Source organism: Aegilops tauschii, chromosome 5 (genome assembly GCF_002575655.3).
Source record: "Aegilops tauschii subsp. strangulata cultivar AL8/78 chromosome 5, Aet v6.0, whole genome shotgun sequence".
Taxonomy (NCBI): domain Eukaryota; kingdom Viridiplantae; phylum Streptophyta; class Magnoliopsida; order Poales; family Poaceae; genus Aegilops; species Aegilops tauschii.
In genome coordinates this window covers 271028746-271042764 of record NC_053039.3, presented here as the reverse complement: position 1 = coordinate 271042764, position 14019 = coordinate 271028746, and the positions used below count along the sequence as shown (strand labels likewise).

General features: G+C 55.2%; 1 protein-coding gene across 1 annotated transcript; it reads right to left on the bottom strand.

Annotated features, from left to right (window-relative positions):
- Positions 1-2580: 2580 nt before the first annotated feature.
- Positions 2581-5744, bottom strand: LOC109766121 (receptor protein kinase-like protein At4g34220). Its single transcript, XM_020324894.4, has 2 exons — positions 3538-5744; positions 2581-3447 (listed from the first exon to the last, which is right to left on the bottom strand). The coding sequence occupies exons 1-2, from the start codon at positions 5279-5281 to the stop codon at positions 2753-2755; spliced, it is 2439 nt and encodes an 812-aa protein (XP_020180483.1). The 5' UTR covers positions 5282-5744; the 3' UTR covers positions 2581-2752.
- Between the last annotated feature and the right edge of the window lie 8275 nt (positions 5745-14019).

Sequence of the window (14019 nt, the reverse complement as noted above, 5' to 3'; positions counted from 1 at the left end):
GCCGGCATATCATCTTGAGATTTTACAAAGTCACCGTAGCGCCTTGTCTTTTTTGGAAAAAGAGGAGGACCCCCGGCCTCTGCATCTGGACGATGCTTGCAGCCACTTTATTAATTATTCACACAAGACCTTATAAAGTCATACAACAGTAAGACTAAGCCACCGTCTAGGCAACATCTGTCGCTACTTCTATCCAGTGATGTAGGGATGCTGATAGTCTGGGCCTAATACCAAACAGACATGGCAGCCAAACCTAACATCTAAGACCTGAGGTCCCAACTAGGACACCTGCCGGGTATGGGGCACCCACCAGTCCGGCGCACTCCTCAACCAGGCGCCTGCCGGGTATGAGGCCGCCGCAGCCACCTGCCACCAATCCATCTTCAGTGTTGTACTGCTGCATCTACCTTGCCCGGTCTAGCTGCTGTCGACGCCACCACGACGCCAGACAACGCCACCATCCTGCGCTCGTCCATCATCACACGTCCACCGACGAGACGCCGCTGCTCCATGCCGCTGAGACCCGCCGTTGTCGACGTGCCAGATGCCACGCCGCTCCTCCGACGCGAAACACCACCTGTTGCCACTGGTCCCATCCCCTCCGCCTGCAGTTCCTCAAACCGAGCACCCAAACGCCCCAAGCGGCACCTCCAAGAAGGGTACCACACACGCAGTGCCGCCGCCGCCCAATCTAAGGAGATTTAGGGTTTTCACCCGGGCATGGGGTCGGGGTGGAGGGCAGGGACCTCGACAGTGCCTACAAGGAGGAGAACGGTGACCCTGGTCGTCGCCACCGTCGGGATGAACGAGTCATCCAGAGTTTCCTTCGGTCCGATGTCACCTCTACCAGCCCCCGCGAACGCACCGAGGCCGACGACCACGATCGTAAGCCACCAAGTGCAGCGGGAGAGAGCCTGCAGCGCGGAGGAGATCCACCAGCGACTCACCACCCATGCGGTCAAGACGCCGTCCATCCACCCCCCGCGTACGTCGCCAGCCGAGGGCGCCGTCGCCATGCCTAACGAGGCCGCCGCCGCTGGTCCATGTTCCTCCAGGAAAGCTGGAGTGGCGAGATCCGCCATGAGCGACGAGATCCGGCACCGCACGACCGACGCCATCGCCCTAGCCCGCCGTCGACTGATCCTGCCGCCGCTGGGAGCCCGCACGCTGCCGGGAGTCCCACACCCATGGATCTGGGCACCCGTGCACCGCCGCGAGTCCGTCGCCTCCGGGATCCGCCACACCGTCGGGAGGGCCACACCCCGCGGATCAGGACGCCTGCGCCGCCGCGGATCCGGGAACGGGAGGAGAGACCCTCCGCCGCCGCCGTCGCACGCACGGGCTTTGCCCGGCACCGACCATCGGCAGCGGCGGCGGCGGTTGAGCCCTCCCGAGTCGCCCGCGGGGGAGGCGACGCGAGAGGGACGCGGGGAGCAACGAGATGGTGGTCGCCCTGGTACTGGCGGCGGAACGGAGCGACGAAGACGGCGGCGGGTTGAGCTCCTGGGCGAGATGCGTTTCCTCGTAGTCGACAGAAACGACTCCTCCCACTAAACGCGTATGGCCAAAAATCCTAAAATAAATTCAGGATAAATGCGAGCACCAGGACTTGAACTCTAGTGGTTAGGGATACCATTATCTATCGAACCATCCAATTACAGGTTGGTTCGCGTATACAATGATTTTTGACTGCTTGACAGCGCGGACCGTCATGGTAACCTAAACAGAGATCCAGAATGGACAGGTTTTACCCAACAGCTCCGGAACAAAACGCATGGCCAGCAAGTATATAGCAGTAAGATAATGTTGTAGCAGTGCAACCTGCAGCAAGGAGTGGGTGTATGTGTATTGTTTTGTTGTGTGTCTGTCCAACACTTTTTGGAGTTTTCTGACGCACAAATAGAATATATGTGGGATCCATGTTTGTGTCGTCGCCCAAGGATCACGGGTGTTCTACAGTACATGCTCGATGGTAGTATCCCGAATGGTACACCGCCAAAACAAAGCAAATCTACCCTGAAAACGAAATGAATGTAGGTTGCTACGAGTATGGCAACATGGAACAAGGCATAATAAAGAAGCAAATGGTGATAAGAAGGCACGTACTCCTACTGTACCACTACTACTACTAGTTCAGTAGGTATTCCCAGTGGTACACACCCGCCAAAACAAATCTATCCTGAAATTGATTCTACTACCCAACAGCTCCATGGAGGAGTACTACAAGTATAGCAACATGGGATAAAGAAGCAAATGGCAAGACGTGTACTGGTTGTTCAGTACCATCGTATTGAATGCCATTTGGGCAGAGTTTTGGCCATGCAGAATATACCCCATGCAGAGTGTATCCAAATCCAAGGGACTCCTGTAGATGGATCTTGTGTCTCAAAATTCCAAGATCCAAGCCGCAAGACCAAGACGCATGCGGACCGCTCTGATGACGGACCACGGTGACAAACGAATGCTTTCTAGGTTGGTGTGAGATTAGAACAGCGGCGATAACATGTTGGGTCTTATTTTGTGTCTAGACGTTCGATCGGGAGAGATGCAAGTAAGTAAACGGACCATCAACATCCGGGATGCACGAGCGAGCACGCACCAATTCCTTTCAGAAACTGGACGGGACAAAAATCATGGTGTACAACACAAGAAAGGGAACCACGAGCACCAGAGAAGAAATCAACAAGCAGAACTCGCCGTGGAGGAGGGGAAGGGGAAGGGATGATCGGAGCAGCCGAGGTCGTCGTCACTGTCACTGCGCGGAGGAGCAGGAGTTGGAGGAAGGAGACGGGATCCTGTCGATCGCCTGGAGCACGTCCTTCATGGCGGGCCTCTTGCCGGGCGCCGCGGCGCAGCACGCGAACCCCAGCCTCAGGCAGCTCGCCAGCGTCTCCTCCCTGCCCTCCATCTCCCCCCGCAGCGCCGCGTCGGCCAGCAGGAACGCCTGCTGTCCCTCGCCCTCCCCCGCCGCCCACTGGCAGAGCTCCACGCTCGTCAGCGCGCGCCCGGCCACCAGTTCGAGCAGCACCATGCCGAACGAGTACACGTCCCACTTGGCGCTCGGCTTCGTCGGGTTCTTGGCCGCCTCCGGCGCCTGGTAGTGCGCCGCCGCCTCGGCGGAGGAGGAAGGCCCGGCGCCGGCCAGCGGGCTCGCCCCTCCTGCTCCGGGTGGTGGCGGCGACAGGTCCGGCAGGCTCTTGGCGGACCGCTTGCTCCCGAACCGCCCCGCCGGCTTCAGCCTGCTGTCCCCGGCGCCGCGGACCAGCCGGTGGATGCCCAGGTCGGCCAGCAGCGGCTCCATGTCCGCGTCCAGGAGGATGTTGCTGGGTCTCACGTTGCCGTGCACGCACTTCTTGTCGTGGAGGTAGGCCAGGCCTCTCGCCACGCCGCGCGCGATGCGCAGCCGCGCGCTCCACCCGAGGTTCATCGGCGGCGTCCCCGGCTTCCCTGCTCAGCGATCGATCGAGCTGCGTCAGCAATGCACAACCAACACTAAATGAAATGGCGCGTTTACGTCGGGCTGGGTTGGGCGCTTACTTTTCACGGAGGCGTTTGCGAGGCTGCCATTGGCGGCCAGGTCGTGGATGAGGAGCATCTCGTCGGGGCCCCAGTAGAAGCCGCGGAGGCGCAGGATGTTGCCGTGACGGAGCTTGGCGATGGCGCGCATCTGGGCGTCGAACTCGCTGAACCGCCTCACGCCGGCGTCCTCGCTGCCGATCCTGCGCACCGCCAGCGCCGCGCCGTCGGCCAGCACCGCCTTGTACACGATGCTGTCGCCCGCCGCGCCCAGGATGTAGGCCGACGCCTTGAGCAGCGTCTCCAGCTCCAGCTCCACCTCGCCGCCCACCGTCACCAGCACCGACCTCTCTTTCGCCTTCTTGGCCGCCACCGCTCCCTCGCCTGCCTTGTGGTTCTCCTCCTTGGCAACGAAGGAGGCCGACGTGTCCGTCACATCCTCCTCCGTGTCGTCGCTGTCGTCGCCTGCCTTCTTCCCAGGACAGCACGACAGGCTCCGGCCGGCGACGTCCGGCGACTCGTCCGACGGGTCCGGCTTCTTGAACACCGCCGCTCCCATCCTCTGCTTCGCCACCTCCTGCCGCTGCTTTCGTTTCCTCACCTGGTACACGTAGAAGAACACCGCGAACAGGATGGCGATGCCGGCCACGTCGCCGGCGGCAATGGCTATGATGGTGGCCACCTTCAGCCTGCTGCCTTGTCCTCCTCCTGATGACGGCGCTCCACTGCCGGGCATCGTCTCGGTCGGGTTGTTGGGTATCGCCGCAAGGGCCGGGGGCGACTTCGCCGTCCCGTTCGGGGGATCCACGGCGGAGGCGGAAGCGTCGGAGCAGAGGCTGTCGAGCGGCCTCCCGCACAGCTTGTCGTTGCCCGCGAACGCCGTCGTCCTCTGGGCCACGAACGGCGCCACCATCGGGATCGCGCCGGTGAGTTTGTTGAAGGATAGGTCGATGGTGACGTTGGCCGGCAGGTGCGACGCCATTTCCGGCGGTATGGCCCCGGCGAGCCGGTTGGAGGAGAGGTTGACATACCGCAGCGCGGCGCCTCCGAAGTCCACCGGGAGCGTGCCGTTGAGCATGTTGGAGCTGACGTCGAGCACCTGCAGCGCCGGGAACCCACCTCCGGGGAGCGCGCCGGAGAAGTAGTTGCTGGCGAGGGAGACGGCGGTGAGGTTCTGGAGCAGGGTGAGGTTCCCCGGTATGGCGCCGGAGAGCGCGTTGCCGGCGAGGTTGAGGGCGCGGAGGCTGCGCAGCTGGCCGACCTGCTCCGGCAGCCCCCCCGTGATGCCGTTGCTGGCGAGCGAGAGGATGCGGAGCTCCGGCGCGCGGAACAGGTCGACGGGGAGGGTGCCGTTGAGCGCGTTCCCGGAGAGATCAAGGTGGCGGAGGTGCTCGATCCGGCCCAGCTCCGGCGAGATGGGGCCGACGAGCTGCTCGTTGGGCAGGATGACGCTGACGACCCTCATCTGGTCCGACGACGACGTGGCGGGGAAGGCCATGCAGACGATGCCGTTCCAGGCGCAGGGCGTGGGGTCGGCGTAGCCCCAGCCGGAGAGGGAGCCGAGAGGGTCGGCGAGGAGGGAGGACTTGAAGGAGAGGAGCAGCACGCCGTCCTGGTCAAGCGCGACGGCGAGCTGCGACGCCGCGTGGACGCCCAGCAGCAGCACTAGAAGCCACGAGATAGGGAGAAGCAGAGGGCGTCGAGCTGCGGCGGCCATGGATGTAGCAAGGCGGCGCCGGTGGTGCGATGGCAATGGCAATGGCATGTCGTGGCATGGGGGTTGGAGAGGGCATAAGAAGCAGGGTTTTGGGTGGCGACGGTGGTTCTGCTCCTCACTCCCTTGGATTGGTTGAGGTGGTGGTTCACCAAAACTGCGCTAAAGGTTGAAGAAGGAGGGAGAAGATATGGGAGTGAGTGGAGTCAGAGCACAGTCGAGAGTGAATTAGATCCCCTCTTGGTGTCCTAAAGTATCGAAACATTGGAGTTGGGAGCCAAAGGGAGTGCTCTGTGTGAGTGAGAGTGTAGTGGGGTTTGGTTGATGCATGCTCTGTTTTCTGTGTTTGCGTGTGAACTTTTGGACCCGGCGTCCCAAGCCCTCAGCTCATGCATATGCATAGAAGGAAGGAAGGGGATGAGAAGAGGAATTGGTGAAAAGGTGGCTGCTTTGGCCAGAGCAAGGGCCCCTTTTCACAAAGATGGAAATAGGAGTGCCGAATCATGCAAAGGGGTGGTATGGTGGTATACATACATGCACAAAAGTAGCTAATTCGTGTGTGAAAAGTACTAGCATATTTGCAAGATCCAGCTGTGATGATTTTTTCCCTAGACAATCGAGGTGTGATGATACCACTATGTTACCCATACATCTTTCTATGTTGGGCCTGGATCTTGCAACTTGTATTAATGTGGAGTTTTTTCAATCAGCCAAATTTCTAACCGGAAAGTCTGAGGCACATGTTTCCGATTCTATCCACCGAGCGAATGGTCCACTACCGTCGCATGAGGAGAAGTTGGGGGAGAGGAAGAAAATCATGAGTTGGATGGAGGGAGACTGACTAGTGAGCGTGATAACTTAAAAAAAAAAACACTAGTGAGCGTGGTAGGCATCGAACGGGTCTCCCAAGCACCTTCAGGGCATTTCTGTTGTCAAGCAGATATAACATGTGGCGTTGGAGCAGGAACGAGGGCGCCATTGACCGAGTAGACATAGGAGGCATCAATTATCGAGTGGCGGGAAGAGTAGCCAAATCGCCAACGAGAGGTGAGGATGTTGCAATGAGATTGGGGATCAAAATCAAGAGTCTTTCCCAAGGCGGGTGACCCACGGGACCCTAGCCGCCGCCGGGCACCCCACCCTGACTCTTCAGCTGGCGCCACTATTGCTGGCCATCCTCACAGCGACGACGAGCCCCTCGCCATCGAAGGTGTTGAGTGGGGAGTTCGTTGGGTGGCTCGATAGCATGGTAGAGTCGCAACCATGGAACAATGCTGCAAAAAGATAACATGAGGCACGAGCACGACGTGGAGGTGCCATGGCATGGGGTGACGTTGTTGTACGGTGACATAGAGGATCGGTGGCATTTATATAGCACGTGCGCACCCTAGATGCCGCCAGTGAACCTTTTTCCTCCAGGGGGATGGAAGCGAGAGTCACCCTGCAGCTGGATCAATTCGAAGTCCCCCCCCCCGCGTCGTCTCCTCTGAGGCGACTCGGGGGCAACCCTAGCGCCGCCGCTCGCGCTCCCTCCCCTCTCTCCCTTCCCTCCGCCGCTGCCAGAGGGGCTCGCGGCGCTCGCGCGCGGCCCCGATGAAGGTGGCGGTGGGGGATCTGGCGCCTTCTCCATGGGTGGAGGGCTGCGGCTCCCGGGGCGGCGGCCCCGGCCGGTGGCGTGCGGCGTGGCCTGGGCGGTGGGCGGCGCCGGCGGGTGCTGGTGGGCGGCCTCCACGGCTGCGTGGGCAGGTGGTGGTCATGGACGTCGGTGCTGCGGTGGCGCCTCGCTGGCCGCCGGTCCACCTTGGAGAAGCTTCGGCGCCGTCCGATCTGCTCTGATCCGTGCCTGTGTTGGTCCCCGGCGGCTGCGGTCGGCGTTTCTTGGTGATTGCTGGCCGGATCTGGCGTTTGGGCGAGGATCCGGGGGAAACCCCTGGCCGGCGCGGCGCCCCCCAAAGTCGACGCCTTTGGCGCCGATCCCCTTCTTGGAGGCTTTGGGGTGGCTCCTCTCCCATTCGCCTTCCCCCCTGAGCTCCGGCGAAAGTCGGCACTCCCCTGATCTGGGCGTCGACGACACCTTGGTGCCGTGATCCTTCTTGAAGGCGGCGACCGGGATGTGCTCTTGGGGGTGGAGCGGCTGGTGACTTGGCTCCGAAGCATGACGGCCTGGTCTTCCTGCGACTTCCTGCTCGGCTTCGCCCAGTGCATAGTGATGCCTTCTTCGGTCTTCTCCATCGGTGTGCGCCTTCGTTCGACAGCTCGCGCCCCGTGCTCCGTGCTGCCACTGCCGGCTTGGTGCTCGTCTGGTTGGTCCACTGTGGTCCGCTGGTCAGCTCCGTCTGCTTCTCCTACGGCAGCTGGACACCTTGAGTTGGGCTTTGTGATAGCCATTCTGCTGTGCGCCAGTGCGGCACTCATCGAGCCTGGGTGAAAGGGTAGTGGCCCTTTGCGACGGTGGAGACAGCTCAAGTGTAGCCCATGTTTGGCCTGTGGATGCAGCCGGCGCTCGATGCTTGCTCAATGTGGCCCTCCTTCCGTGTTCTTAGTTGGCTAGTTGGTGTAGGCGTAGTGCTGGGCGTCGGCATCAGTGTTTCTGCTGTTGCCATTGTGTTGTTCCACCTAGTGCCTTGTATCTTTCTTTCCGCTTTCCTTTGCATTTCATCTGTATCATGGTGCCTTTGTAATCCTGGCCGGTTGATGGCTTTGTTAATTCAAAATCGGGCTAGGTTCGAGCTCTTCTCGGGCTCGGCCGGCGCCTTTTCTCTAAAAAAAAATTTGACTCTGTAAGGGTGCCTCGTGCTAGATTAGGAGTTCAACGGCCGTGTATTGGCTACAATGTGTTGTGTGCGCAGTGTGTGTCATCTCGTGCTGGTTGCTTCAACCACTGGTACAACGAGCTGCTATACAAACTATTTTTAACCCCTTTCCGCGACGACATCTTGAACCGTCGCCTAGTGAGTGTGGACGATAGGGGGGGGGGGGTTTCTTCCCACACGACCCAGAAACCGTCAGGGATAGGCCCTTCGGTCACACATGCTGGACAAAATGAGATCGTGTGTGACGGGCGAGCGATCAAATACAATTATACAGGCCCAATCGGTTCCAGTTGTAAGTACATCTCACACAGTCAATCCCTTGGAGAGGGCATAAGAAGCAGGGTTTTGGGTGGCGACGCTGGCTCTGCTCCTTACTCCCTTGGATTGGTTGAGGTGGTGGTTCACCAAAACTACGCTAAAGGTTGAAGAAGGAGGGAGAAGATATGGGAGTGAGTGGAGTCAGAGCATAGTCAAGAGTGAATTAGATCCCCTCTCATATCCTAAATGTAACACCCCGCATGTAACTTGCCATATTTGTAACTCCGACTCTTGCCATTTTCGGCGTTGTGTTATGATATTCCCTCCGTGGTCGGGTTTTGTCTTTCGTTTTGCATTTTGTTCATGTCATGCATTTCATATCCTGTCTCATGTGCATTGCATTTGCATACGTGTTTGTCTCATGCATCCGAGCATTTTCCCCGTTGTCCATTTTGCAATCCGGCGCTTCTATCTCCTCCGGTGCACCCCTCTTGTTTTCTTTCGTGTGCGGGTGTCAAACTTTCTCGGAATGGACCAAGGATTGTCAAGTGGCCTTAATATACCATCCGGAGACTACCGGTCAAGTTTCGTTCCTTTTGGAGGTCGTATGGTACTCCAACAGTTAACCGGGCATCCGTCATGTCCATTTGTGTGTCCAGCAAAAACCCCCCTAAAAACCAGCCCAAAACCCCTCCAAGTCATCTCCATGCTCTAGGTCGTTCGATCACGATCGTGTGGGCGAAAACCGCACCTCATTTGGAGTCTCCTAGCTCCCTCTACCTATTTATATGCATCTCCTCCGAAAAACGATCTCAGTCCAACCCTAACTCCGTTCCCTCTCCGCCGCCGGACACGTCCGGACCGGACCGGACGCGTCCGCCGCCGCGCCCCGACGAATCGGATTCCGCCACGTGTCGCCGCCGCCACCTCCACCGCGCGGGCCCGCCGGCCCGCACCGCCGCCGCCCGACGCGCGTGCCCCGAGCGCCCCGCCGCTTCCTTCCCCGCGCGACCCGCCGGTGTTCCGCCGCCGCGCCGGCAACCGCGCTCCGGCGAGCTCGCCACTGCAGCCGCCGCGCCTCGGGGGCCCCGCCGCCCGTGCCGCGCCCCTGCCCCGAGCGGAGCCCGCCGCCCTCGCCCGGATCCCGCCGGTGCCGGCCCCGCCGTCCCCTACCTCGCCCTCGTCGACCTCCATCGCCACTGCCGGCGGCAGCCCGAGTCCGAGCTCCCCGAGGAGTCCTCGATCCAGATCCAGTGCACTGTTCGGTTGACTTTTCCCCCGAGCCCCTCAAATTTCCTAAGTTTTTTTGCATCTTTAATATTATGTTCTCCTGTTTGTGATGCCATAACTCCTAGCATGTAGCTCCGATGCACGCGTGTAATATGTCAAATTGTTCGTCTTGTGATGCTCTACATTTTGTTCAATTGCACCATGTTCATTAGAGGTCATATTGATGTCCAAATCTCTGTTGGAAGAGGGCTAGTTGCTGTTATTCTCTGGTTCTTATCAGAACTTGGAGATTTGTCATGTTTGTATCTTTAATTCTGTGCATCTTATGAACATGAGCTCTACATGTGTTTTGAAGTATGCCATGCCATCTTTCCAAGGGTGTATGCCATGTATTTTTGTGATCTCTGTGGAGACTAGCACAAGCATGCAAAGTAGGCCCCATAATATTTCTGATTTCAGGGACTTAGTGATTTCTCTAAGTCCTTGTCTGCTGTTATTTTGTTGCCATGTAAACTTGATGCTATAGAGAGATCCAGGCATATTTTGGAGATGTTCAGGAAGGATGTTTTGTAGCTATAGTTGTAATTGATCCATTCCTGCAATTGTTTGCAATTATGGAGTGCCATAGCATGACTCAAGCTTGCTCTACTTTTGCTATAAAATATTTCTGGCAGATTCTTAACATGATATGCAATTTTGCCAAGCTTATTGTAGTTGATCCATACATGCTATGCAATTTTTCTTGCCATGGATAGCTTCATAAACATGCCATCTTGCTGTAGGTATGCTTGTTTTGTCATGCATTGCTCTGTAGTGAGTGCATCAAGCTCACAAAGAGGCCTACATATTATTATTTCTGCCATGCTCTGTTTTCTGCTAAGTCTGAAACCTGATAACGAAACTTGCTATGTTTACATGCTTGCCATCATATCTTCTGGTACTTTTTGTCTTATGGACAGTAAGGGATTTTTGTCATATGAATTTAGTAGAACACTGCCATGCCTTGTTTTGCTATGTTATGTTCCTGTATCATGTTGATTTCGTGCTCTGAACATTGCTACCTGATGCTGTTTTCTGCCATGTCCAGTTTTTCACTAAGTCTGTGAACCTGTTATCTTTTGCACTTTTGCCATGCTTGTTTGAGCTTGATATGTCGTGATCTAGCCGTAGCTCAGTGTTCATCTTTTGTCAAGCATCTCCTGTAGATTACTGCCATGTGCTCTGTTGCTATGTTGGAGTGCTGTAGAATTGTTGCTTGTTGCATTTTAAGTGCTATCATGCTGTTAATCGCAGATTCGTGTCATTCTTGTTTTGCTTGCCATTTGCAAACCGTGCATCCGATTCCGGTGATCTTTATATCGATTTCGACCGAAATCATCTCATCTTTCCAGTGGCATGCTTGGTTTGCCAATTTACTGCCATGTTCATCATTTTCCTTCCGGAGCACGCATATGCATCGCATATCATATCTCGCATATCATACATGTTTTGCATCATGTTGCTTGTGCATTTCTCGTGATTGATTGTGGTGCCGTTTGCTTGTGTTCTTGTCTTGGGTAGAGCCGGGAGACGAGTTCGTGAACGAGGAACCTGTTGAGTACGCTTACGAGGATCAAGCTTTCGACAACTCTGAGAACCTTGCAGGCAAGATGACCACCCCTCGAAATCACTTCTATCTTTGCTATGCTAGTTGTTCGCTCTATTGCCATGCTACGCTACCTATCACTTGCTATATCATTTCTCCCATTTTGCCATGTCAGCCTCTAACCATCCTTTCCTAGCAAACCATTGTTTGGCTAAGTTACCGCTTTTGCTCAGCCCCTCTTATAGCGTTGCTAGTTGCAGGCGAAGTTGAAGTTTGTTCCATGTTGGAACATGGATATGTTGGGATCACAATATCTCTGATTTAATTAATGCATCTATATATTTGGTAAAGGGTGGAAGGCTCGGCCTTATGCCTGGTGTGTTGTTCCACTCTTGCCGCCCTAGTTACTGTTATACTGGGATTATGTTCCTTGAGTTTGCGTTCCTTACGCGGTCGGGTGATTTATGGGACCCCCTTGACAGTTTGCCTGGAATAAAACTCCTCCAGCAAGGCCCAACCTTGGTTTTACCATTTGCCACCTAAGCCTTTTCCCCCGGGTTTTCGCGAGCCCGAGGGTCATCTTTATTTTAACCCCCCCGGGCCAGTGCTCCTTCGAGTGTTGGTCCGAACTGAGTAGACTGCGGGGCCCCCTCCTGGAAACTCGAGATCTGGTTTTACTCGTAGGATGTCTCATCCGGTGTGCCCTGAGAACGAGATATGTGCAGCTCCTATCGGGATTTGTCGGCACATTCGGGTGGCTTTGCTGGTCTTGTTTTACCATTGTCGAAATGTCTTGTAAACCGGGATTCCGAGACTGATCGGGTCTTTCCGGGAGAAGGTTTATCCTTCGTTGACCGTGAGAGCTTATGATGGGCTAAGTTGGGACACCCCTGCAGGGTATTATCTTTCGAAAGCCGTGCCCGCGGTTATGAGGCAGATGGGAATTTGTTAATGTCCGGTTGTAGAGAACTTGTCACTTGACCCAATTAAAATACATCAACTGCGTGTGTAGCCGTGATGGTCTCTTCTCGGCGGAGTCCGGGAAGTGAACACGGTCTGTGTTATGTATGACGTAAGTAGGAGTTCAGGATCACTTCTTGGTCATTGCTAGATGACGACCGTTCCGTTGCTTCTCTTCTCGCTCTCTTTTGCGCAAGTTAGCCACCATATATGCTTTTGCCGCTGCAGCTCCACCTCATTACTCCATCCTTTCCTACAAGCTTAAATAGTCTTGATCTCGCGGGTGTGAGATTGCTGAGTCCCCGTGACTCACAGATTCTACCAAAACAGTTGCAGGTGCCGACGATGCCAGTGCAAATGATGGCGTCGATCTCAAGTGGGAGTTCGACGAGGAACGTGGTCGTTACTACGTGTCTTTTCCTGATGATCAGTAGTGGAGCCCAGTTGGGACGATCGGGGATCTAGCATTTGGGGTTGTCTTATTTTCATCTGGATTTTGATCGTAGTCGGTCTATATGTTTGTATTTCGGATGATGTATGATTTATATTTATGTATTGTGTGAAGTGGCGATTGTAAGCCAACTCTTTATCCCATTCTTGTTCATTACATGGGATTGGGTGAAGGTGACCCTTCTTGCGACAAAACCACTATGCGGTCATGCCTCTAAGTCGTGCCTCGACACGTGGGAGATATAGCCGCATCGTGGGCGTTACAAGTTGGTAATCAGAGCCATCCCCAACTTAGGAGCCCCCTGCTTGATCGAATCGCTGGCGTTGTCGAGTCTAGAACAAAAATGTTTTGAGTCTTAGGATTATATATATCGGAGAGTAGGATTCTTTTTACTCCTCAGTCCCTTCGTCGCTCTGGTGAGGTCTCCTGACGTAGAAGTTTTGACTATTCTCTCCTCAAATTTCACTAATTTTTTTTAGGATCACGCGGGTATCTTGGAATCGTTTCGATGGTTTTGTGACGAGAACATTGTTCTTGGTGCCTCCTGACATTTAGGGGTTGTGGCAGTGTCCCGGGGAGTTGAGCTCCGAGGTGTTGTCGTCACAATTTTATCGTTGCAGTTTTGGAATACCTGAGTTTCGCCAACATCGAAATCTCTTTTATGCAGTTGTTGGTGAGATCACCTCGACGCCACCCAGTACTAGGGCGGGAGTTCGGGAGTATTGCCATAACTTGTATAACGGATGTTTTTTCGAAGGTTGAGGTAAACGATTTCCGAAGGTTTCTTGGTTATGTGTTGACGGATGGATACAGCTGGATCTAGGGATTGCTAGTTTGTGTGATATATTTTGTGTCCCCTGTATCCCCAACACCAGATTGCATAACCAGAAAGTTTCGGGAGTTTATAAGTGGGAATTCAAGTAGCCTTAGGATATCTTTCCGACAGATGCATGATATGAGATTGGGGTTCGACGTCTAGTGGTCCGCCTGTACACGGTTGATTTTACAGTGGTCTCGTAGTGTCTTAAAGAGTCCATGGCTATGCCGACCCGGGGACGCTTCGTATGTCATGTGCACAGCCTTGTACATGATGGTGCTGTATGATTGAGCCCGTGTGGGCCCCACCACGAAAACTTCGGACGAAATATCTATCATATGTTTGTTCCGGTTTATTCTGCAAGCCAATACTTTGTTTTATTTTGAATTGTGGTATTCGAGTTGCTTCGAATTCATATGTCGATTCCATATCTTTTATAAGTGGCTTATCAACTTATGGAAGTGTGATGATTTACTACGGAATTCATTCGTTCATGTTCGTTCGAATGTTTATTGTGAAGACTTTATGTTGCAATTTCTATCCGTTGATTCTACTTATCTATTTGTCTATCAAGATGCTAACGGATGTCACCCTCTTCAGGATGGCTCTGCCAACGCGTCAGAATCTGGATCGCAATGAAGGGAGTCAAGCGAACCCTCCGCCACCACCTCCACC